The following is a 25439-nucleotide window of genomic DNA, read 5'->3' on the forward strand; positions in this document are numbered from 1 at the left end:
TGAGAGAAAGGTCGTCTGTTGTTCAACAGATTACAAGAGAACATGGCGACTGATCGATTGGATCCTCTGTCCTTACACACACACACACACGCACACACACACACACACACACACACACACACACACACACACACACAGTCTTCTGCTCCCAGAAGTCAGTGTTATTGGGTTACAATGACAAATCAGAGTTACTGCCAAGAACTGAGGCATGTTTTTTGTTTGCAGTTCTGTATTTTCACGGCGTAACAGTGGGAGCGTTGCCTTAGCATTTCTAAACACTTTGAAGGTCCGGTCATCCTGACCCAAACACTCCTGGTATCGGCTGCATCGCATCCAACAACAAATGCTATGCCTGAACCAATACATGCAAATTGCATGCAAGTCTTGGCCTGTCACAATAAACAATAAATCAATTAATTGTATTGTAAATTAAAACAGGCTCAATAATTTCCACTTGCATGATTGATCGTTTTTCTCTTCTTTCCTCTTTTTCCTCTCTTTTTTGACCAAAACTGGTCTTCAGTCTGGTGCTTTGGTTTCATCAAGCCCTTTTTTGAAGGACAATATCTTTTTAAAAACTTCATTATTCATTTTATTTGTTGTTTCCATTTTATTTATTTTGGATATTTAAAATGTCTTCCAGATCATTAGAATTTAAAGTTTATCTATCTTTGAAAATATGTTCTTGCATTATTATGCTGTTAATAATGCAAAATGGTCTCAAAACAACAACATTATTGTTTATTGTAATAACTTCTGGGACAATCTATTGTCCAGTAAAATTGATCATCGTGACATGCCTACTTCTGTTCATTAGAACTAAACATTTAAAAATTTAAAATTTTTCTAAAATTAAAACCCATTTCCTATTTTCAAAGTACCAGCAACGTTCAATAAATTACATTTTGTCCTCCAGTTATTGATTCATCATGTAGTCGTATCTTCTAACAATTAGTCGGTAATAACTTCAATTGTAATTGGTTCCTTGATTCCTCATTTTTCATTGTGCTTTGGTTTATTCAGCCGCCTCCCTCTCCGCTCACCCAATATTATGATCCTGTTTCCTCAGTCTGGTGAAATTCATGGAAAACAGCCTCACCCTGCCGTTGAATATTTAACATTCAGCAGCTCCTCTTCATCACAAACTCGTCCTCTGCTTCCTTCTTGTCTGTTTGCTTGTTCATGGAAACAGAGCATCTGGTCCTGAAGCTTCTCTCACAGGTTAGAGAGGAATGTTTAAAGACACATCACCTTTGATTTATTCGTTTATTTTAGATTAACTTTGTTCTGCGTCTGCCGCAGTGCTCCTTAGTGACCCAATTTACTCGAATATTGTTCACGTTGTGCTGTCTGAGGTGATATTTCTCGCTTGTCTCGGTTCACAGAAACTTGCTTTTGGTGTGTGATCTTGCATTCAAATTTGAAAATACTTTATTAAACCCAAAGGGAAATTAAATATTGCTGTAACTCGTTTTAATTGAAATTCTTCAAAGAGTTACTGTAGACAGTGATGGCGGTTGGCAGGAAAGATCTCTTGTAGCTGTCTGTGTTACAACAAATTTGCCTCTGACTGAAGAGAGTCTGAGTTTGTCTGTGGTCAGGGTTGTCCATAGTTTTCTTGATTTTATGAAGAATCATTCTTTGCATCGCCATGTTTCCACAGTCGTCCCCAGAACAGAACCAGGCTTCTTTATCAGGTTTTTTTTTTCAATTATTTCATTTATAATATGATCATAATGTTGTCTGGGATATTTCTGTTCAAACTTCTGTCTTTAAGAAGGCCAGGTGACTTATTGGGTATTATTTGGGCTGGGAGATAAATTAATTCTATCAATTAGTCAAATTTACTGTTCAAGTACATTTAATTTTTGACATTTTTGTTACTAGAGTTTCAGGAAATCCTTTTTGATGATGGGGGAGAACCTTATCGAAGTGCCTGAATGCATTTTATTTTCTTATAAATGTTCCCACATCAGTGGGAAAAGTCATCTTTGTTCAGTAAAATGATGCTGGTTAATGGTGTAAAAGATTATGTGGGTTAACACACATAATCCCAACATTTTGACTTGCCTATTGGTTTCTGCTGCTTTGAACTTGGACTAAAAACAATTGTTGCAAGAAATAAAAATGGTGGCGCTGCAAAATTGGTTAGCCAGAATTTAATGACCTTTTTTAACAGTTCTGCTGCTAAAAAAGCAAATAGTTTGGTGTTATTATTAAAATAAAATGGATTTGAAATATAGAGAACTAAATATTGAAAAATATGACCCAAACAGAATCTAATTACACCTCAGCAGCACCAGTAAAGACTAAATCCAACTTTTCTGCACTCTGACAGACTCAAAGTGCTCAATAAAATGGATTTAAGAGCTAATAAAGTGGATTTTTCATGATGTGTCCCATTTAGGAAAATAAAGGAGACATTTTTTATATACCGAGATCCGATTTGCTGTGTAAAAATCTGAGATTTTATTTTTAAGCCATACTGGCCAGCTCCAGGTATGAAACACTTAGATTTATCTGAGTCAGTTTGAGGTTCACTGATCACAGAGACTTTTTAATCCGTTTTTTAAACTCTGTCCAAAAGGTACGGATTTGATCCGATTCAGGTTTATTATTAAGAACAGTTAACAATAATTTTGTTTGTTTCTATATTCTTGATAAATTAAGAATTGAATTGTCAAGATTAACATGTTTTAAAGTGAAATAAAATAATGTCTTTAAAACAGCTAAGTGTTACAGAGCTCTGTCTTCCCTGCATCAATTAAAATGTACAAATAAAGTGAAATTAACAATTAAGCCAAAAATAATGACATCTCATCAATTCCTTTACAAGATAAATTAATGCTCAATAACTTTTTTTCTCACCTGAAATGTAATCAACATTATATCACAAGATATTTATTGTTTACCAAAATGTGTCAAATTTAATATGTGAAACTGGAAAAAGCTGCTGCTGCTGCTGTTTAGTTTATGTAATTTTGCAGGAGCCGTTCTGCCGTGATCGGCCGTATTTGTTTGAAGCGAAGAGGCGGCGTCACATTGAGCGTCTGAGACCAGCTGGTGCTGCACAGCTGTACGGTTAAACAGGACTTCACTGATGATTCACAACAAAGGCAACATGATTACAGAGCCCACAATTAAAACCATCTGTAGCCTCTTTTATTAGTTAGCAGCTAATATCAGGCATTTCTGTGATTAGTGCGGCTAGTTCCTGTGTTGTGGTAGTCCCTTTCTGTAAGTGGAAGTTCTGCTATAAAACAATAATTTTTTTTTCAGCTCTTCAATGTGAATAATGTCAGGAATCCCCTATTTTTATTTTATTTTATTTTTACTAGATTCAATTTTACTGGCTCAGTTTTGCCCAGGAGGAGATGGAGACGTCACCATCCCCAAAAGAAAAGCAAATTTGTTTATTTAGCCAGCTCAGTTTCTTTAAATAAATAATTAGTTGCTTGATTATTTTACGTTTGGTTTACAAAATCAAACCTACATTAGTTCACTAATGCAAACATTTTACTGACGGGTTGAAAAAAAAATCCTAAATCTAAACAAGTTAATGTTTTATAATATCACTAGGGCGATATTGACTTAAAGTTTAATGATGATACTTTGCAGTGATATTGTGATAACAAAAAAGTGATCTGATATTAATATTGTTATTTATCAATATTACATATGTTTCGTTACCATTTTGACACCTGTGGGGAACCCCCCACCCTCCACCAGAAACTGATAAAAATAAATATCAGTTGTTTATATCGGCCCAGTTTTATTTATCGAGCGGACACCGATGTGTTAAAAAATGACTAATATCTGCCGATACCAATGTTGTTGCCGATATATCGTGCATCTCTAATTAGTATTTACAACATCTTTTTTTAGGTAATTATAGCCTCACCAACACAAATGATACTCTTGAAAAACATTTATGATGTGGTTCTTTCTGACACCAGTCGCATAATGAAAAGTTATTGGTGTAATTAAGCTTCACACAGTACCTGCATTTTCAAATTTATTGGTATTTCTTAATGCTTTCAGTGAACAAACAATGGAGAAAAGTAAACATCTCCTGACGATATGGACAGGTTTAGGGGCATTTAAACATCATTAATTATTTATCGTTCTTACCATAAGAAATTTATCACGATAAATGATAAACAATATGATAAATGCCCACACCTTATTTTAGAAACAATCACATTGATCATTAAAGGCTTGTTTTTTGAAAATTTCATAAATATAAGTGAGCTATGAGGCTCAAAATTGAGTTAAGTTAAATCACGTTTCCACTGATCATCCTTCAGATGTTTCTACAGATTCGTTTTCATCAACCTGTGGTGAATTCGGTAGATTGGACAGGATCTGGAAAGGCACACTCCTGTCTAAATAATCTCCCTCAGTGGACGGTGCGTGTCAAAGAGCAAACCAAGCCTGACGTCAAACAGACAGGATTCTCTCAAGACACAAATCTGGGGAAAAGGTGCAAAATGAAAAATGTCTGCAGGCCCTAATGTGAAAAAAGGCCTCCATCCACCGTAAATGGAAGTGGATAGTTGGGAGCTTCTTGTTAAACAAAAGACTATTAAGGAGCAATATAGTTACCGTTTACCGTTTTAGTTTTGCTCTTTTACTTATTTAATTAACAATTTATCGTTGAGATGTGTGAAACCATAAGTGATAAGTTACATTGTCCTGCAGAGACCTAAATGTTATGCAGTATATCAGCTGAACCAAAGCTAAGGGTAAAACTGTAAATATAATATTTAAATACCAACAGGTGCCCCAACTAATGCAGGAAATAACGCCCCCTTCTGTTCTGGAGTGCAACTTCATATATGAGGAAAGTTTGCACAATCTCCCGCTAAGAACCTGGTTGTTATTTCATGTTTAAGTCTTCAAAATGTCTAAAAGTATATTAAAAAACGGTAAGATGCTGGTTGAATAACTGTTAAATGAATACATATGTTTTCTAGAGATGTGCCGATCAGGTTTTTTCCTGCCTACTCCGATTCCGATCAGCCATGAGGGCCGATCACTGATACCGATCGCATAACTTTATTTTTTTTAATCATAATCACTACGGTTACATTATGTGGAAAAAGGAACCATAAATTCACCTTAATTTAGACAAAAACTTGTTTTTGATAACTTTTTCCAAGAAAAAAAACAAAGCATGCATTGTGCAAATTGTACTGCTATTGGTAATACTATCTTTAACAGACTGATAACATATGAAGGCTCTGAAGTGGCTAAATAATGCAAAGAGTTAAAATAAAACTTCTCAACATTGACAAAAAAATGTAAGTATAAAACTTGGCATTCAAAGGCAAATACAGGATCCATTACAATATACAATCCAGAGTTACTGAATGAAAACTTCCTGATAGCATGGCAGCTAGCTGATTACTGCTAGTTCTGAGTGGCTGTTTCTGACTGAGCGGAGTAATTATGCAGAACAGAGGTTGTCTTCCTCCGTCCCTTTTTGTCTCATGTTAGGACATAATCTCTGTCTCATGTCCTAACATGGGTCCTAACATGAGACAGAGATTATCTGTCTCATGTTAGGACAGCGAAAGTTTTAATACGTATTTTTTAAGTTAGATGCTGCAGCTTTAAACAGAGATTCGGTGTGAGAGTCACTACCAGGTGGAGCAGAAGCGGTGCTCCGTCTGTGAAATATCACTACCTGTAGCGTAGGAGCGGTTCAACAGCGAGAGCAGAACCAGCGTCTTTCATCGCAGCTCGAAGACTTAAATAATTTTGCGGGTTATTTGTTTAGCTTTCTGACCGTCATGCTAATAATCCGGGTGAGTGTTTGTAGCTGTGCGCTGCTTTACCTGCTATCTGATCCTCCATATGTCTTTTTTACTGCAGTGAGCCTCGATGTAGCCAAACTCCGTCAAGTATGGCATTGTTTTTATGTCGTATTAGCTTCGTTGTGTTGATGCATTTTGACCTGCTTCAACCCCGAGGTAACTGTCCACCGCAACACGCAGACTTCCCCAGTCACTCAGTGCGTTATAGTTCCATATCGCTTAGGATTTGTTGCTGCGAGTTTGCGCAGTGTGAAGGAAAGAGGAGACCAGCTGCACAGGCAGGTTGGAAATGAGATGCAGGTGATCGGTTTGTGTGATCGGCAACAAGGGACCGTGATCGGCGATCACCGATCATACACTTTTTCACGGAAATCGGCCGATTATGATCGGTGGCCGATCATCAAAATGATGACCCAACAACCATGATGATGATTCCTGCAGAGAAAATTGTTGAGCTGCTGTCACAGGTCACCAAATGTTGCATATGGATTCTGCTATAAAGGAAATATTTCTGCAGAAACTACAGTGAATTTTTCTCCACTGATAATTTTAGTTCTTTTGTCGTTTCTATGGGACGGTGCTGATCCGGTTTTGCACTGACACTCCGCAGTTTCTTTCTGAAGCTGCTTTGCTAACCATCTTCCGTTTTTCTCTCTTCTCCAGCTGAAACTTGAAGACCGATCTATTGTCATTAGAGACATCGTGCGTAGGAACAATTCTGCTGTAAGTGAAATCCTTTTTTTTTTATTGCATACTTCCTGCAATAAAAAAATGACAGAATTTGTCCTTTCTGTCATTTTAGCGCTTTTTTCCAATTAGCTCCCTCTATTTATGAGTCATGACACAGTTCAGAGCTCCATTTGCTGGACATGACTGGAATATTATTGGGACAAGCTGCTTCCAGGAGAGCAGAGGGTCTTTCTTTGTTTTATTCAACAGCCTGAGCATTAGTGCTGCATTAAGCTGTGAAATGACCTTTTAGTTCAAAAATAGAATCAAATTTTCTGTCCCCCAATTAATGCACTTGATTGTGAGTTTTATTATTCTAATGTGTAGCATTTATGGACTATCTGATATATTTTATCTCCTTTTAGGCACAAAAAAACTCAGTTTGTAGCAGAATTGGGAATCATTTCATACCATCAACATGTTTCTGTTTTGTTTTGTTTCAGGACAACCAGTGTGGTATTGTGACCAACATTGATATTGAGTGTGCTGTGAAGTTTGTGGGGACAAATTGTGTTCTTTACCCAGTAAACAGCAAAGACCTGCAGCACATCTGGGTAAGAGAGTATTAACTTCTCTTTAATACTTAAATCGCATTCATACTTACTTTGTTATTCTAATACTTTTGTTCTTTTTTATTATTGTTCTGGTCAATTTAGACTCATAAAACCAGGTGAAAAAAACAAACAGTAGTTTTTATAGAAAAACCTTGTATTTATGGGCATCAAAATATTATTTTTAAAGTGGATTAAGAAAGATGATTTAGTTTTAGAGTAACAAAAAGTCACATTTACCATCATACATTAGACAGCACATTAGGGCTGTTCCATGGGAAAAAAATTAAGGAGTAAATCTCTGCCAAAGAATCTCAGAAATTTTCTGTAAAAAACAAGGAAAAGTAAAAAAATTTCTGGGAAAAACTCAAGTTTTTAGATAAATCTCAGAAATTTATGGGGAACAAAAGCTAATAATTGTTAAAAAAAAAAAAATCTAGAAAAAAAATCTGAATTTATTTTTTAGTTAATAAAAAAATGAGGACAAATATGAGATTCTAAAGTCAAAAATTTGTTAGAAAAAAAGATTCTCAGAAATTTTTGAGAAAAACAAAAACGTCTGAGTTTCAAATATTTTCTAGAAAAAAAACCAGAAAATTTTAGAATAATTTAAAAAAATGTTTAGGAAAAAAGTAGGAAATTTTTGGAAAAAAAACATTCTAGAGAAAAACTGAAATTTCCAGGTTATTTTTCTAGAACATTTCTGAGGTCAATCTCCAATTTTTTTTTTTTGCTTTTCAAGGTCAGAAATCTGAGGTTTCCTGGATTTTTGGTGGAAATTTTGGTGTGCAAATATCACAAAATTCCTTGCAAATATTTGTAAATTAGCAACAAAAAATATGCAATTTTGATAGGAAGAAAGTCAGTCACCAAAACATTTGCAAAATCCTTCGAGACTCATCAGTGTGAGAAGATGTTTGTTATTTAATTTTCAGAAGTGCTTTATTAATATTTTAACAGTTTAATAGGTTTTATCAATACATTCTGGAACAACCGTCCCTTTGGCCTTGATATGACCCAGAATGAAAATGAGTTTGACACCTAATGAAAACCGACTGCATTTGTTTCTTTCAGTCTTTTATGTACGGCGACTACATCGCTTATGACTTCTGGCTGGGTAAAGTCTACGACCTGACCAATCACATCATCCTCAAGCTCTCCAATGGAGCCAGGTAGGCTGCCTGCGCCTGCATGAGCTTGTTGGAGCGCAGTGCGACCGCGTGTCTGTCTCTCAGAACGTGCAAGCAAATTAAGTCGGATTCACGAGTGCCACATCAGCTGAGCTTTAGCTCCGTCTGTCTGCTTCCCTGCAGATGCTCCATGAGCGTCGAAGACGGCGCCAAGCTGTACGACGTCTGTCCGCATGTCAGCGACTCGGTATGTAGCCGTGAGCTTTTCTAAACACATGGATTCAGTTTCTCCTGAGCTAAAGATGTTGCTAAAAGGAGCTTTAAATCAGTGCATGCAAGCAGCTCTATTTTTATTAATGTTCCTAAAGTAGAAAATAAGAAGAGTGCTGTTTCTATAGTTGTATTTTCAGAGCAGTATTTTTAACTCTCAATTCATCTGCTTATTTGAAATTATTTGGGTCATCATATGAATAATTAATTTAAAATAAGGGCCGGAAATTTAACCTGTCTGAAACTTCTGATTAAAAATAGCTGCTGACATGCACTGAGATTTACGACTTTTTCTTTTAAGTTCATCTTAGTTTATGTCATTAATGAACAGCTGGAGGCAGACCTTTTATTCTCACTGTCTGACATTAAATCAGACGAAGCTTTATCTGCTTTTGGTCAGTAAGAACTGCAGGAACTGGAATCAGTTTATCAGCATTTTCAGGAAATGTGAAGCAAAAGAAAAAAACCCTAAAAATTCTTTATTTGAAGATGAGGCAAAAAAAAAAAAAGCAATTTTTTTTTCCATAATAAATTTCTCTGGATAATTAATTGTACCAGTAATTAATCCAATGCGCCAAAATAAAATCCACTGGTCTAGGATTTATTTAATGAGTTTGAGAAGAAAAAGACAGCTTTGTTTCCTTGCCTCTTTTGTCTTAAAATTAGGATTTTTTTATTTTTTGTTGTTTCACATTTCCTGAAAATGTTGACAAATTTAAAAATGCTGTTTTGTAAACCCAATAAAATTTACTGTAACATGGTGAATGTTCGACATTTGTTCATGTTATTGCTGTTTCTTCTTCAGGGTTTGTTTTTCGACGAGGCGTACGGTTTCTACCCGGGCCAGGTTCTGATCGGACCCGCTAAGGTCTTCTCTAACGTACAGTGGCTGTCAGGGGTCAAACCTGTCCTAAGCAGGAAGTGCAAGTTCAGAGTGGTGGTAGAAGAGGTGAGAGGGTGACCAGAAATCAGCAGACATCTTAAATGTATCTCCATGTGTTTCTGCACGTTTGGTTGTTTTAAATCTTGGGGTTTTGCGCTTCTGTCAGGTGAAAGTCGTGGAGCTGAAAGTGACGTGGATCACCAAGAGCTACTCTCCGAAAGGCTCTGACAGCGTCTATCCACCTCCCTCCACCATCACACAGGAAAATCTTCACAGGTTAGTCCGTCCGTCCTTCTCTTCACAAAGCGTCTGCGTCCGCCCCCTCGCTCCTTCATGGGACGTCTGGACGGGTTACGCTTCCTGCTGAACTTCCTGTCAGATTTGATCAGCTTTAAGGAGACGTGGGCATTATGCGTTTGTTTGGATCAACATTCGCCATTGGCGTAACAATGGCTGCTCTTCCTGGTTCCATATCATAAAAAAATTTATTACAAAACCAGTTACACACACTTAATATAATGAGACAGAGCACATTAATTCATAAATGCGTAATTGTCACATTTTATACAACTTTGTACTTTTTCTGTGTTTTTATGATGTAATGCGCTTTGAACTACCTTGTTGCTGAAATGTGCTATGCAAATAAATGTGATTGATTTATATAATAACTTCGCAACAACTTACAGGCAGGAGTGAGAGCGCTGCCCAACACAAATAACGGCCAGAACGCGGTGCGCTAAATAATAAAACACAATTTTCGAGGCAGATACATTTTCCTCGAGGAATTTTAATAATCGATGTATTCGTATCATTCGAGAAATCGTTACAGCTGTAATTAAATGTTTTTCTGAAGTACTGGACCAAGTGACACAAGACAACAGCGTTAATGATTTGAGGCATGAATTTTTAGTGTATATAAGTCAAGTTTATCTGTATAGCACATTTCAGCAAAAAGGCATTTCAAAGTGCTTTACGTCATAAAAACAAACATTTAAAGTCATAGAACACAAAGGAAACAACCGAAGCTCTACATTTTGTCAAGTGTAAACAAAATTACACATCAGAATGTTGGTTTATGTTTCAAAATCAACTCTAAACGGGTGGTTTTTAGTCTAGACTTAAAAGAACTCGTGTAAACATCGTTTCATTGAACGGCCATTTCTCATGCGTGATTGTGTCGCGTTTGAGCAAAGCCGTCCTGTGATTGGTTGCAGGGTGAGGCGTTTGGGTTACTATGACCACACCCAGAGGGAGCTGGGAGAAAGAGCCCTGTACATCATCCCTGCCAAAGGCAGCGCCACATGCATGACCTGTGACGGACCTGAAGGGGCCCATTTTCTACCAGAGGACCCGATTGCCAGAAAGGTGCAGTTAAGCTTTTTACCTGTGTGTTCAAATGTAGTTTAAAAGCATCAAATCCTCTCTTGCTGTTGATTAAAACACATAATCAGATTGATCATCTGTGATCAGAGTTGGCTTGTAACCAGTTGCATTTATTCAGTTACATTCACTTAAGTAACTTTTGGAAAGATTTACTTTTAGGAGTATTTTTACTACACTGTACTTTTATTTGATTGAATTTTTATTACAAAGTATTTCTACTCTTACTTTTGTAATACGTCTGGATTTTCTACCCACTGAATTAAGAACAAACATATTTGAACTAAAAATTATCCAGACCCACCTGTAGTTTTTGTTAGTTTTAGAAGTTTCTTTTATTGAAAGAAACTGATTTGGAAAATTTTCTTTTGCCTGATTTTTTATAATTTTTTTAGACTTATATGAATTATTGTCATTTTTATCTATAAAATACTATAAAATACTTATGATGTAAATTTTAAATATTAAATGATTGATAATTTGACCAGTTAATCAAATGATCAATTAATACTTTTTTACTCTTACTTTAGTAATTTCTTAGATGGCTACTTTTTACTTTTACTTGAGTAAAAGGTTTAGTTACTCTTCCCACCTCTGGCTTTGATTTATCACAATTAATCTTCTTAATCTTGATCCTCCTCATTAGACGATCTTAATGTCTTCAGTCAGAAGCTTCTTCAAATTTGCTGTATTACAGACTGCTACAGGAGATGTGTCCTGCCAATAGCCATTACTATCTACAATAACTCTCTGAAGAATTTCTTTTGATTTGATTGATTGAACATTTAATTTTCTTCAAGATCAATCAAGTATTTTTTAACTTGAATTAATTATTATGTTCAACTTTGTAAGCTTGAAAAAACATTCTTATAAACATGCAAATTTGCATTTAAAAATGTTTGTTTTACAGGTTTTCATATTGAGGAAGGTTTTTTTTAAAAAAAGTGATTTTTGTTTTAAACGTTAATTTAGAAATGTGAACTGTAAACTGACTGCGGAAGGATAATTTATTGTTGCACCATTTACACACCATCTTGGTTTTATCAGGACTTCCATCACTGTGTTTATTTAAAGTGAAATTATTCGGTTATTTTCCTCCATCATCTTTTCTCTCATGTTTGCGACGCTGCATTGTTGACTGCAGCACAAGACCGCGTGTCGCGCTGCTTTGAACCCTCCACTGGAGAAAGGCTTTTAGATCAAAGTAGTGTGATTAATCTGTAATATTAGTGCAGTTAATATTTTAGATTAATCGCTTGCATTAACATTGACAGCCCTAAAAACAAAAAACACCAATTATAATTTGATATTGTTAAATTAGGAAACCAAGTCACATCTGACTAAATGAACTTTCACTGCATTATTTAGTCTGGCCCAATTTAACAGATAAACAGGTAAAATAGTTGTTTTATTCTAGATTATGTAAAAACTGTAAATTTATTTCAATATTGTGATTGAAATATAAACACTTAATACTGATAAGATGCAACATATACCTGTGAATCTTTTTTTTTTTTTTTTTTTTTTAATAAACCATAAAAAAAATTCTGAATAGTGAATGCCTTTATTGTGAAAATCAAAAGTGGTTTTATAATGCAAACTCTCTGTTTATTTTCCTGCTGCAGCTAAAAAGAGTTTTCAAAAAGGAGTCTGGAAGGAAAACGGAACATGTCGACTTTCAAGGTACCATCGAACGTCCACAGATGAGTCACAAAGAGCGCCTCATTCACTGATTGAATCATTACTCTCTGCTTTCCACCAGGTGACCACAAGTCGGAGCAGACTGACTCGTCCCATCTCAACAACGGCCCGGTGACACCGGGCCAGAATCCGGCGGATCCAAAGAGCGCCAACGACAACGCAGCTGAACTCGGAGAGCAGGATGCTGATGACGAAGGCGCAGAAGACACTGACGACACCAGGTGTGTTTACCAACATTTGGTGGCTCTGATGGTCATTTTAAGGGCTGAGTTGAATTTATTAACAGGTGAAAGCAGAAACGTTACAGACGTCTTATTCTTGTCTTAAGTCAGTTAAAATCACCAGAAATTATTTCTCTCATTATTGTGGCATTGAGCAGATTTATTTATTTAAAAACATGCGAGTTTTTATTTGATGTACGCAAACTTCACGTTTCTCTGGCTCAGGGAGTTTTTAACCCAAAATATAAGAGTCCAGTAAACAGAATTTTTTATTATGAGTCTAGAAACATTTTTTTTAAAAGCAGCATTGATTCTCATGAGTTGTAAAAAAAAAAAAATTATTTGACTTTTCATCTAATGTGTCCAAATTGTTAACCAAGATATAACCAAGATAAAATATCCAATTAGAGATAATTTTTTAAAATCTAGATAATTGAATCTGAAGCAAATTGAAAACTTCCGGGCTTGTTTAATCTGTTATTTGTTGCAGATTTTCTATTTGTTTTCTGACATTTGAATGATTGCCTCTGAAAGATCTGAGCATAAACTTTAAATTTCTTTACATCCATCCCAATTCATTTCTGTTGTATGAACTTAATCAAGTAATTAAACATTCAGAGAACATTTTTACCTTCCGTTATTAGTATTTTAACATGTGTTTTTTTTATTTATGAGCTAAAGGTTGCGAGTTAATGAACAAACTACCGCTTCCTGTGTGTGCAGCTCTCTCACATCGTCAGCCAGCTCCACCGCCTCGTCTCAGAGCGGCGGCCTGGGAACCAACCGCAAGAAGAGCATCCCACTCTCCATCCGCAACCTGAAGAGGAAGCACAAAAAGAAGAGGACCAAGTTCTCCCGAGAGTTTAAGCGTGGAGACCGGTGGGTTAGCATGGATCTTTATCCCCTACCTTTTTATCTCCTCATCGACTCTGAAAGTGGACGGTTTTCTGCTTCGTTTTAGAGATCAGGTGTTTTTGGCTGAGCTAAAGAGTCGGGAGTTTTGTTTCTGTTGGGTGGTTCACATTTCATCGCCACATAAACATGAAGGATCAACGTTACAAACCGCAGAAACACAAGGATTTGTTGCATGCTTGTTTGGAAATGAGAGCATTTATGAAGGTAGAAATCTTATTGACTGTAACAGTAGATTTATATCAATGTCCAAACATGCACACCTGCATTTTTATTTTCTAAAAGTATACTGCAGCATATAATCTCAACGTGTAGCTAACCTCTGAAAGCTAAGCCAAGTCCCTGGGGAAATTTGGGGGAAAAATGGCAGCAAAGTGGGCGGAGCCAAGAGACTGCTGAATGTGGGGCTGTGATCAGGATGATAGAAGCACTGATGTCCATTTTGTTGCTATACTTATTGGTTTTTCAGACTCCTCCTGTGACTAAAAAAAAAGTAATAAATCTAGCGACTTATTTTCTGTGTTACTGGGGAGTTTTATGACGACAGTGTCGGGGAAACAGTCTGTCCTGAGCCAGCAGTGAAAGAGGAGCGGCCATTAGCCGCTTAGCTTCTCCTGCTTCCTCAGCACTGCAGTCAGTCTGACAGTCATCCGTTCAACACCAACCTTCACCAATAGAGCAGAGGAGACACATTTCACTCCGTGTCCACATTGCAAATAAATCGCACATTTGTAAAGCCGAGTTGTAACACTATCGATCGTTTCACGCCAGTCGCCAAGGCAACGCTCGCAGCAGCTCCTGACTCTCCACCGGGCGAGAAAGAGGTGAGCCAAATGATGCCGAACTAAAAGAATTGCACAAAATGTCAAAGTTCTCACAGAAACATAAAGATGGAACTCTTAATAGTATATTTACACAGTTTGTCAGCATACAAATGTTGTTCTGGGGATGAGTTTCATGCGTTACGTTAGCATTTGATGCTAACGTGGAACCAATGGAGATGACAGTGCAGCGGTGGAAAGAAAACGACATCATGATTAATTATATGATTGGATGAACGTAAGTCATACCTGCTGAGAGTATTCTTGTTGTTCACGACGGATTTGATTCTTTTGAACAGCTTTAAGCTGTGAACGGTAGGACTCCAGGTATTTTTATTTTATTAAAACCAATTAAATTAATTAAATACTATAAATAAATAGAATTGATGAAGATTGGTGGATATTTTTTTATTTAATGGTGTAGAAGAGGATTTTTTTTTTTGGCAACACAACTCTATTTTTCTTTTATTGTGCTCCTAAATTATAAATATACCTAAAAATAGTATTAATGCACACAACACTTGGTATTAAAGAACAACTTATTTTTTAATTTCCATGATAAAAATTCTCGTGTGCAGAATCTGTAAATAACTGAAAATGCCCTGAGTAGACTTGTTCATGATTTTGTCATAACCAGCTTGGATGAACAAAGAAAACGACAATAAGTGCATTAATAGACTAATATTTTCAATTTGGGGTTGCATATGTGAACATTGTGGGTCATTTTCAAGGTAGGTGGTCCGTGAGTGTTTAATTGGTCCTCAGAAACACTGACTTAAAACAAAGTTTCAATTAAATAAGTTACAACAACAATAAAGTATTTTTGAACATTTTAATTTGAAATTTGAAAATCCTTCGCTGATTCCCAACATGTCAGGGGGATATGAAAATTAAACCATTCTCAACATTTCTAAAGCAAAGTGTTTTCTGTTTTTTGCCGTCAGGGTGGCAGTGGAAGTTGTATCAACGAAGACCACCGCCGACGTGATGTGGAAGGATGGACGGGTGGAGAGGGGCATCAGGTCCAACGACCTCATCCCCATCCAGCACCTGGACAGCCACGAGTTTTGCCCCGGAGATTTTGTGGTTGACAAACGACGTGAGTCGACTTTGTCTGCATCCTCTCGCTCTGAGTACACCTTATTGCTTTTACATCACATTATTTCTTTTTACTTTACAAATGACTGCCCCGAATGTTCTGTAGAAGCTGCTGAAGTACAAGCCGGGATGTCAAACTCATTTTCATTTCTGGCATCACGAATGTCCTAAAGGGCCTTAATGTTAATAAAACTACCCGTTATGAAACTGTTAAAACGTTACAGCTTTCTCTGCGTTCGATGAAAACTAAATACATTTTATTTGCTGTGGATGTTGCACAATAGTTAACATTTCTGTAAATGTGCAAGAATTAGCCAAAAGCAGGACAATTCTCAATTTGTCCTGCTGAAAACAAAGACTATTTAATATTGAAGTAATTTGGCTCAATACAAATAAAACCTGATTTGATTTGACTGATGAAATAATAGTTAATCTGTTGTGTTGAAGCTATATTTCTGAGTATAGTTTGGGTTTAAGTGTAAGTAGTAGGAAATGTTGCTGCTGTGCTTGTGTTTTTTTTTTTCTGGATTTAGTTCTGACTAACAAACCAAGCGACTCATTATTGCTGCCGAATTTCTGAACATTCTGGGTCATTTTATCCACATGATGCCATCATTACAAAAAAGAATGCTTTGTTTGTAACACTACAGTTTAGGAAAGTTTCCCCCCTCCCCATATATAATTGTTTCTGTGTTTTATTTGAACTGGTTGTGTGCGTGTGTGTTCAGCCCAAGCTCTGCAGGATCCAGGTGTGTACGGCGTGATCCAGTCCGGTGACCATAAAGGCAGAACGTGCGTCGTCAGGTGGATCAAACTGAACTCCACAGGTGACGACGTCGAGGTAAGTCAGAGCTAACGACGCTAGCTGCGTTTCTGTCAACCATAAACTGCACAAAGTGAAAGCACAAAAATAAATGCACTTAATGGAAACACAACAATTTAGAAAAAACCTCAGGTTTTTCAATTAACCCTTTCTTGCATGCAGTGCAGACAACAGCCATCTAAAAGCCATTTTCCTGTGTTCCTGGTGGATCTTTAAGTTATAAAAGCACACAGACCACTGAAGTGCATCATACCACACACTGCCCACTACTGGCCATCCACTGCAAGTGCATGTAAAATTTAGTTAAATCCAATATGGCCAACAGATGAAAAAGCAACTTAGGAGTATTCAGTCCCTTCTTCTACTTTAGCGGACTGCAGGCAAAAAAAAATATTGTGACATCAAGTAACCCTAAAGACTAAAACTACTGATGTATTTTCCAAATAACAACTTTGTATTTGGAGAAAATTACAACTCATAAACTAGAAAAAAATAAATTTTTGCTCATTTTTTTCCCATCTTAAGAAAATCAAAAACACTTTGGGGAAAAAAAAATCCCGACATAAATGATCATAATCGATGCAAAAAAGAGTATATGGTGGTTTTCCAGTCGTATCAAAATAGATGTATTTTACAAAACTGCTATTAAAATGCTTTTATTTTGCATGGCATGAGTCACATGATCAACAGTTGGATGTTAGAAGTGGCAAAAATCACAAAAAAGATGATAATTTAAGTTACTAAGAACAAATTTGTTTTTACAACAACGCCCTGGTGGGCGACTTCCTCCCCCTGGTGCATACAGCTGTACACTGCTTTTTTTGACAGTCTGCAGCTGGCTCCATAAGAGCTCTCAGCTTGCACAGTTCATAAAAAGTTGTTTAATTTGAACGTGTTGAATCCAAAGCTCTTCTGTAAAATCGCTGATATTTTCCCCAAAACGCTGCAGGCGTAGCCGCCTCTGTTAGTGGTTTGTTGCTCGAACGCCTGAATAAAACTCTGACGTTTCCCCTGATGGATGATGAGTTTTAGCACCATGTCAGAAATATGAATATATTTAATGTAGCTGTTTATATTCATTGCTGCTGCAAACTTTAATAACTTATAGCAACAAGCTTATTCACGTGAGACTTTAATTGCGTTTCTGACTTAATGGAAACACCACAATTGAGAAATTGTGTTTTCTCAACTTTGGCATAGATTTCCACACACTTCTAATGGAAACACAGCTGCTGTTGGAGAACATAAAAGAAATCTGCTGGAAACGGAAACAAATAATCTTTTCCTCTTGTTTTAGGTCATTGGTGTGGAGGAGGATGTCAGTGTGTACGACATCGCAGATCATCCAGATTTCCACTTCCGCACGGCGGACATTGTTATCAGGATATGGAATTCTGAGAACGGACAGAACGACTGCGAGAATGAGGTAAAAACGTTTCTACTTGGACTAGACCAATCCATGTCGTATGGAAGTAAAATCATCCAACTGTGTTATTCAGATAGTAAGGCTCCTGTCAGTGTTAGCATGCTGCTAACTAGTCTAAAACTGGATCTTACTAATGCAGGTTCTGTTCAGGTGAACCTCAGTAAGTTAGAATATAGTCATAAAGTTCATTTATTTCAGTTTACCGTATTTTCCGCACTATAAGGCGCACCTAAAAACCTTAAATTTCCTTAAAAGCCGACAGTGCACCTTATAATCCGGTGCGCCTTATATATGGACCAATATTGAACCACAACAGGTCTAGCAACTACGGTAAGCAGCCGCCGACTTCATTTTCCCCCGTAGAAGAAGAAGCGTGTGATGCATGCTGGGATAGTTGTCAAAAAACTGGTTTGTTAATAAAGTTAGACTGACCTATCTACCTACCGACCTGATAATCAGGTTGTCTGCAGGTCATTTAGCACCACGTTCTCCACCAACAKGCTGTGCGCGAACGGAGAAGGGTGACCATTGTCCGGCCACGCCCCGGCCCAGTCGCCGAAGGCTCTCCTCGCCGACCCGAGTCGGACTGTTTTGTTGACATTCTTTATGTCAACAAAGTAGCTTTAGACATTCATCCGGGGTGCTTCGACTAGGGTTACCAAGGGACCAGCCCCTATACATTTAAAGCCTGGGGGGGAAGAGAGACAGAGGCTGCGGCGGCAGCGTGTCGGTTGGTCTGTGTTACCCAGAAAGCAGTTGGGCACAATATCGCAACACCAACACCGTGAGTGAAACAATGACTGGGGCAGCCTACTATATAAAGTACTCGGGGACCACTTCTTTATTATTACTCATCCACATTTGTAGTGAACGGAACCGTTTCGGTTCAATACCTAACCGATACGTCTATTACATGTGCCTTAAAATGCGGTGCACCTTATATATGAAAAAAGTTTTAAAATAGGTCATTTGTTGAAGGTGCGCCTTATAATCCGGTGCGCCTTATAGTGCGGAAAATACGGTAATTCAAATCTTTACGCACAAATTGCTCTGTCTGCAGACGTCAGTGGGTCAGGTGTCCCGGGTGGATGTGAGCAGTAAAGTGGAGGTCGTTTGGGCCGACAACTCCAAAACCATCGTCCTGCCACAAGTAAAGATTCACATTTTAAACCTGGATTCATTCAGCAAGCTCTACTTCACTCACAGTCTGACGTTTTCCCTCTCAGCACCTCTACAACGTGGAGTCTGAGATTGAGGAGACGGACTACGACTCTGTGGAGGAGACGAGCAGCGTCCTGTCCACGGAGGAGTGGGAGGACGAGAGCGACAGCTGGGAGACGGACAACGGCGTCACCACTGAGGACGACAGCCACCCCAACAATTCCAACGCCACCTACACGGTGACGCCCACCCCGACGCCAACCGGGTCTGCGCTTTTTATCATCCCACCACAAGAGGGCGGCAAGGCCGAGGTGACGAGTCCCACCAAGGGAGCGCCAGGAGAGGAAGGGGAGGCGTCTGTGGGCAGTCCCACATCTGGAGGAGGTGGGGAGCGGCGGCCATGTTTCTGTTTGTGCTATTCTAGTCTGCTGTGACCCAGCAGATTAGGTTAGATTAGCAGATTAGGCCTTTGTTACAACTGTTGATCTGTGGAGAATCTGTTTTTGCCATCACCTCAAAGGCTGAAACAATTCATCAAATTAATCGTCATGAATCGATTATTGAATCGTCAACTGATTTACCACTTGCCGTATTCTTGTTGGTTGTACAGGAGGCTCCCACTTCTGCTTTTCAAAGATGGACAGTTGTACAATTGCACATCTGTGTGCAGCCATTTTCACGTGTGAGTGTAAACGTAGAGTTGGGGGCGTGGCCAGCAGAAGGTTATTGATTTAAATCGATGTGACGCCCTAAAACAGGAAAGAGCTCAAAATCTCTAAGAATGACGCCATGCAAAAAATGAGATGAAAATGTTTTGTTTCAGCCCATTGATCTGTCCTAACCTGTTCCAGGAAGTATAATAAATCCCGTTTAAGAACTGGAACTTCTTTGGTGGCTAGGTCTCTGCTGGTTGTATCATTTTGTCGTTTTTTTTTCTGTAACGTTCGTCCTGCAGTAACGACTCCAGGAGGAACTGTAAACGGAGCGGAGAAGCCCAACAAGGACGGCGCCTCCCGAGGCTTTAGAGAGCTCAAGGAAGCGTTGAAGATCCTGGAGAGCCTGAAGAACATGACGGTGGAGCAGCTGTGGACAGGCGGCTCGCCGACCTCCCCGACCTCGGCCGAGCCGGCCTCCGCCGCTAACATGGCGAGCTCTCTGTCGCCGGCAGCGCCTGAGAAACCCACCAAGGAGAAACGCTTCCTGGACGACATCAAGAAGCTCCACGAGAACCTGAGGAAGACGCTGGACAACGTCGCCATCGTGGAGGAGGAGAAGATGGAGGCGGTGGGGAGCGGAGGCGCCGGACCGGAGGTGAGCGTCGCCGTCACTGTGATGTCGCTGGATGTGTGGAGGTGTTTTCAGCTTCTGCTGCTCCTCAGGCCGAGAGGAGCGGAGAAGAAAAGCCGCAGCAGGAGCCGCAGACGCCGGTGGGGGGGCAGGAGTGGCCCAGCGAGCTCCTGAGCGACACTCCGGTCCTGTGCCAGCAGAGCGGAGGGAAGCCCGGCGTGACGTTCACCAGCGCCAAGGGAGAAGTGTTCTCAGTGCTGGAGTGGGCACCAGGTGAGAGATCCACCACCCCGGCAGCAGAGATCCTCCTTTGTTTCCTCTGATAAGGAACCGATTGCAGTTTTCTGGCTCATCACCAATTAACCTTTAACGAAAACTGCAGGTGTGTCTCTGTGTCTGGGGAATTTTTGGATAAAACATGTTTGTTTTTCTTTCAGTGAGTAGAAAATCAAGAAATGTTTACTAAAGAGTAGTGATGCACGTAAAAGTAAAAATTACAGCGTAGTAAAAATACTCCTGAAAGTACTTTTTTTTTAAGTTACTCAAGTAAATGTAACTAGTTACTATCAACTCTGAAGACAAAACTAGTAACTTTTCAGCAATATATAGGAGCTTGTTTTAAATAAATGCTTTTTTCTTTCTTTCTGCCCTTTATTCATTCATTCTTTCTTTCTTTCTTTCTTTCTTTCTTTTTCTTTCTTTCTTTCTTTCTTTCGTACTTTCTTTCTTTCTTTCTTTCATTTTTTAAGAAATGGAAAAATATGTTTTCCTTTTTCATTTTGACATAGGTTTGTGGTTCGTTTGTATCCTAAAGACAAACTTGAGAAATCTCACCATATAGAAACGTACACAGACAAACCTTACACCACAGGAGTGAAACTCAAGGCTGGGGGGCCGAATACGGCCCGCCGTAGCTTGTTATGTGGCCCTCTAGACTCCCTCTAGACATCCACAAGTCCCTCCCATTTTTCACAAATCTGCAAAATTCACACAAAATCAACAGATGCCAACATTTTTATCAGATTTTACTGCAAATCTTCTCAAAATTGGTCAAAAACATTGAGTTGAAGTGACTGCTGCCTCAGCCTTACGTGATACAGTGAGTACTAAAAAGTCACATTCAGCATCATAGATTCGCACGAATATTGTAAAAATTTCTTTGAAAAATTACCAAATTATCACCACAAAAGCTGTGATTTTAATTGCAAAAAAACACTAAAACCATCACAAAATCCTGGAGGATCAGCTGTTTAATGACATTTTAACAGTTTCATTGGTTTTGTCAGTATATTCTGGCTCAATCGGCCCTTTAAGAACATTCAGATTTTTGATTTGGCCCAAAATGAAAATGAGTTGGACACTCCTGCCTTACGCAGACTCAGTATTGACCAAGTACATTATTGCAATGTATAAACAACAATATTGTTGTTTTGAGGCCATTTTTAAGTAATAAAAATTAGATGCAAGAACACATGCTCAAAGAAAAACGTTAAACTCTGATAAACACTCTGCTAAATGCATTCAGGATTTTTAGAAGGAACTTCTTGTTATCTTGTTCTCTTCTTGATCGATCATCTTTTTCTCTCACAGACACTCATTCGTTTAAGAAGATGGAGTTCCAGCCAGCAGAGGCGAAGAAGTTTTTCAGCACTGTGAGGAAGGAAATGGCTCTGCTAGCCACATCGCTGCCTGATGGGATCATGGTGAAAACATTTGAGGACCGGATGGTGAGTTTTACTTCCACTCATTTGGTCCTTCACTGCAAAAACACTAAATATTACCAAGCAGTTCTGGTCCAATTTCTAATGCAAATATCATGAAATAAAACAAAACTAACGTGAAAGAAATGTTTCTGCAAGATATATGAACTTGTTTTACATCAGTGATTATTTAATATTGATAAAACTAAAAAAAGTACAAGCAGATTATTTCACTTTGGGAAAAAGTCTTCTTAAAAGTGAAATAATCTGCCGGTGGAACTTTTTCATCAGAATAAGTAACTTTTCTACATCTTAAAAAAAGTTGCTCATTAGTTTTGTCTTATTTCAAGTGAACTAAAATATTTGCACTAGAAACTGGACTTGGTAACATTTTGTGATTTTTAAGTGTAAACTTGGCGACGTTTCAAAACGTCTTCCTTCTGCTGTGGCCCAGGATCTGTTTTCGGCGCTGATCAAAGGCCCGACTCGGACCCCCTACGAGGACGGGCTCTTCCTGTTCGACATCCAGCTGCCCAACATCTACCCGGCCGTGCCGCCGCTCTTCCGCTACCTGTCGCAGTGCAGCGGCCGCCTCAACCCCAACCTGTACGACAACGGCAAGGTGTGCGTCAGCCTGCTGGGCACCTGGATCGGCAAGGTGAGCTCCGCTCTGCGACGTTGCCGCGGCGACGGGTCGCAGCCGCGGCGACGGGTCGCAGCCGCTCTCGTTGCCTGACTGTTTCGGTTCTGCTGTGATTCACAGGGAACAGAGAGATGGACCAGCAAGTCGAGTCTGCTGCAGGTTCTCATCTCCATTCAAGGTCAGCTGGAGCGTTTTTCTTTCTTTATTTTTACTGTCTGACTTATTTGGTTTGTTTAGAGGAGCAGTGAGTCCTTCTGGTGAGGAGACTCAATGTTTTCATTTCAGGTTGTTTATATTAAGATGTTATTGTGGCTCAGTTTCAGGTTTGGTGATCGCTGACTGTTTGTTAAATGATCCTCAGCCTGAAAACTTTTGACAATCACTGATCTAAGTGAACTTTAAGCGGATCAGTCAGAGGCGGTGATCGATGCTGATCGTGTGTCTGCAGGTCTGATCCTGGTCAACGAGCCGTACTACAACGAGGCGGGCTTCGACAGCGACCGCGGCCTGCAGGAGGGCTACGAGAACAGCCGCTGCTACAACGAGATGGCGCTGATCAAGATGGTGCAGTCCATGACGCAGCTGCTGCAGAACCCCGTGGACGTCTTCAAGCAGGAGATCCAGGAGCATTTCGCCTGCAGCGGCTGGCGGCTCGTCCACCGCCTGGAGGCTTGGCTGGAGCTGAACGACGCCGCCGAGCGCGGCCACGCGCCGCACCCGGCCACCCGGGGGCTCCACTCCAAGGATGAGGCGCCGGTGGCCCACAGCAGCCCCAGCAAGCCCGGCGAGGACGGCGTCCTGGGCGTCAGCAGCATCCTGGAGGAGGAGCTGGAGGACTCAGGGCTGAGCCCGTCCACCACAGCCGCCGTGCCGCCGCTGGACCTCGGCCTCAACTCAGACTGCGACGGCACTCAGGGCGGCGCCTGCCTGGGTGGGGACAGAGCCAGCTCTGCGGCACGCGGTGCGGCGCCGGAGTCCGGTCCCAGCCAGCCGGTGGTGCGACCAAAGAAGCGGAGGAAGAGCTACCGGAGTTTCCTACCGGAGGGCAGCGGGTACCCGGACATCGGCTTCCCGCTCTTCCCGCTCTCCAAGGGCTTCGTGAAGAGCGTCCGTGGCGTGCTGCAGCAGTACCGCGCCGCGCTAGCCGCCGCCGCCGTCCCTGAGCACACAGAGGACAAGTAAGTGCCTCCCCGACTCACACCTGCTCCCCGCTCTCTTCCTCTTTTTCACCTTCCTCAAGTCTCAGAGGAGGATAGTCACTGCCTCGCTCTGTCGGCCTCCTGAGCTGCACCGGGTGCCGCCACCGCCCTCTTCCTGTCACCCTCCACCTCTCTGCTCCTGCTGCCCACACCTCTAAAACGTTTCCTCTCACTGAAAGCCGCCTGGTCTGGACTTACTGTGGGTTTCACTGCAAGAAACAAAATCTTACCAAGTATTTTTGGTCTCGTTTCCAGTGCTTATTGCTTATTCATTTTGTCTTATTGCGTTTAAAATAAGACAAAACTGGTAACTTTTCAGCATTTTTTAGCACAAAATAGTTCTTAGATAATGAGGCTTTAGTTTGCTCAGTCATTTCTAATTTTAGCTCCTTTCAGATTGAGCTGTTTTAGGGCGTCTTGTCACTTTAAATCCTTATAAGCTGACCAAACAGGTTGGAACTCAGTTTAGGTTGCTGGAACTCTTCTGGAGTTGCTAGGCAACAGGCTGGAGCTCTTCTGGGGTTGCTAGGTAACGGGCTGGAGCTCTTCTGGGGTTGCTAGGTAACGGGCTGNAGCTCTTCTGGGGTTGCTAGGTAACGGGCTGGAGCTCTTCTGGGGTTGCTAGGTAACAGGCATTGCCCATGGAATGTGACTTAATAATCTGAGGTTTTTGAAACGGCTCATTTTCCAAACACCAACAAACTTTAACTTCTGATACCTGTGGAATATACTTGTAGTGGCCGGAAAAAAAGGCAAAAAAAAATGATGGTACAGAAAGAACCTACTGCTAGAGAATGGGCTCAAATAGTGGCAGATATTTACAAAATGGAAAAAATAACCTTCACAGTTATTTTAAAATAGACTTATTTTTTAAAGATTGGAATAAATGGAAAAAATATCTCAAACAATATATGCCAGAAATAATCTAGGATTTTTTATATATATACATTTTTTTTTCTTTTTTGAGAGTAACAAATAATTCAATATGAAAGGATGCCACCTGAGTTTAGTTTGCACTTTATAAACAAAACTCATTGATTCAATGTAATGTTTTGTGTCATGTATTGACACCCCTGTCATAGCTACACTCTCTGACCCTGTTAGTTTCTTTTTATTCTCTTCTATATGTACAAACAAAACCTGGACAGAGAAGGAAATGATCTCGTGTAAAGCCACATACACTTGAAAATGAACCATGCTGACTTGTCAGCTTTGGTTAAGCTATACCAACAAATTTTGTCTGTTATGCTATGCAAAATGTTGATGTCAATATCCGATCATTGAAAAAGAAAACAAAGAAAAAACTTATTGTCAAAAAACGTCATGTTTTTTTAAAGGGGTTTAGTGCCGTTTTAAAAAGGAGTTGAGACCCAAATGGAAAGATGAAAATGCGCAAAATCAGAATTTTGAATAATATTTCTTTGGTTTTGATGAAAAATTATTAGTTTCACTTATAAGAAGACATCAGTGAAATAATCTGCTAGTGGAACTAACACTTTTTCATCAACATTAAAGGAATAATTTACTTAAAACAGCTCCTAAAAAGTTACTTGTGAGTTAATTTTGTCTTATTTCTTGTGTGATGAGTAGAGGTGTGCCGATCATAATTGGCCGATTTCCGTGAAAAAGTGTATGATCGGTGATCGCCGATCACGGTCCCTTGTTGCCGATCACACAAACCGATC

At 39.5% G+C, this 25439-nt stretch overlaps 1 protein-coding gene across 2 annotated transcripts in view; it reads left to right on the forward strand.

Annotated features, from left to right (window-relative positions):
* Positions 1-25439, forward strand: part of ube2o (ubiquitin conjugating enzyme E2 O) — a 47016-nt gene that overhangs the window by 19696 nt on the left and 1881 nt on the right. Inside the window, exons 2-22 of one of the 2 annotated variants that reach the window (XM_008417519.2) lie at positions 6483-6542; positions 6992-7102; positions 8174-8271; positions 8413-8476; positions 9305-9448; positions 9549-9658; positions 10597-10747; positions 12388-12445; positions 12525-12684; positions 13408-13563; positions 15362-15516; positions 16244-16356; positions 17636-17764; positions 18825-18914; positions 18991-19309; positions 19881-20236; positions 20305-20485; positions 21803-21939; positions 22367-22570; positions 22676-22733; positions 23004-23733. In XM_008417519.2, the coding sequence (XP_008415741.1) occupies positions 6483-6542; positions 6992-7102; positions 8174-8271; positions 8413-8476; positions 9305-9448; positions 9549-9658; positions 10597-10747; positions 12388-12445; positions 12525-12684; positions 13408-13563; positions 15362-15516; positions 16244-16356; positions 17636-17764; positions 18825-18914; positions 18991-19309; positions 19881-20236; positions 20305-20485; positions 21803-21939; positions 22367-22570; positions 22676-22733; positions 23004-23733 (3584 nt within the window). Of the gene's footprint in view, positions 1-6482; positions 6543-6991; positions 7103-8173; positions 8272-8412; positions 8477-9304; positions 9449-9548; positions 9659-10596; positions 10748-12387; positions 12446-12524; positions 12685-13407; positions 13564-15361; positions 15517-16243; positions 16357-17635; positions 17765-18824; positions 18915-18990; positions 19310-19880; positions 20237-20304; positions 20486-21802; positions 21940-22366; positions 22571-22675; positions 22734-23003; positions 24318-25439 lie in introns of those variants that run through there. The other variant, XM_008417529.2, reaches the window with a different exon arrangement.

The sequence above is a fragment of the Poecilia reticulata genome, linkage group LG1 (genome assembly GCF_000633615.1).
Source record: "Poecilia reticulata strain Guanapo linkage group LG1, Guppy_female_1.0+MT, whole genome shotgun sequence".
Classification (NCBI taxonomy): Eukaryota; Metazoa; Chordata; class Actinopteri; order Cyprinodontiformes; family Poeciliidae; genus Poecilia; species Poecilia reticulata.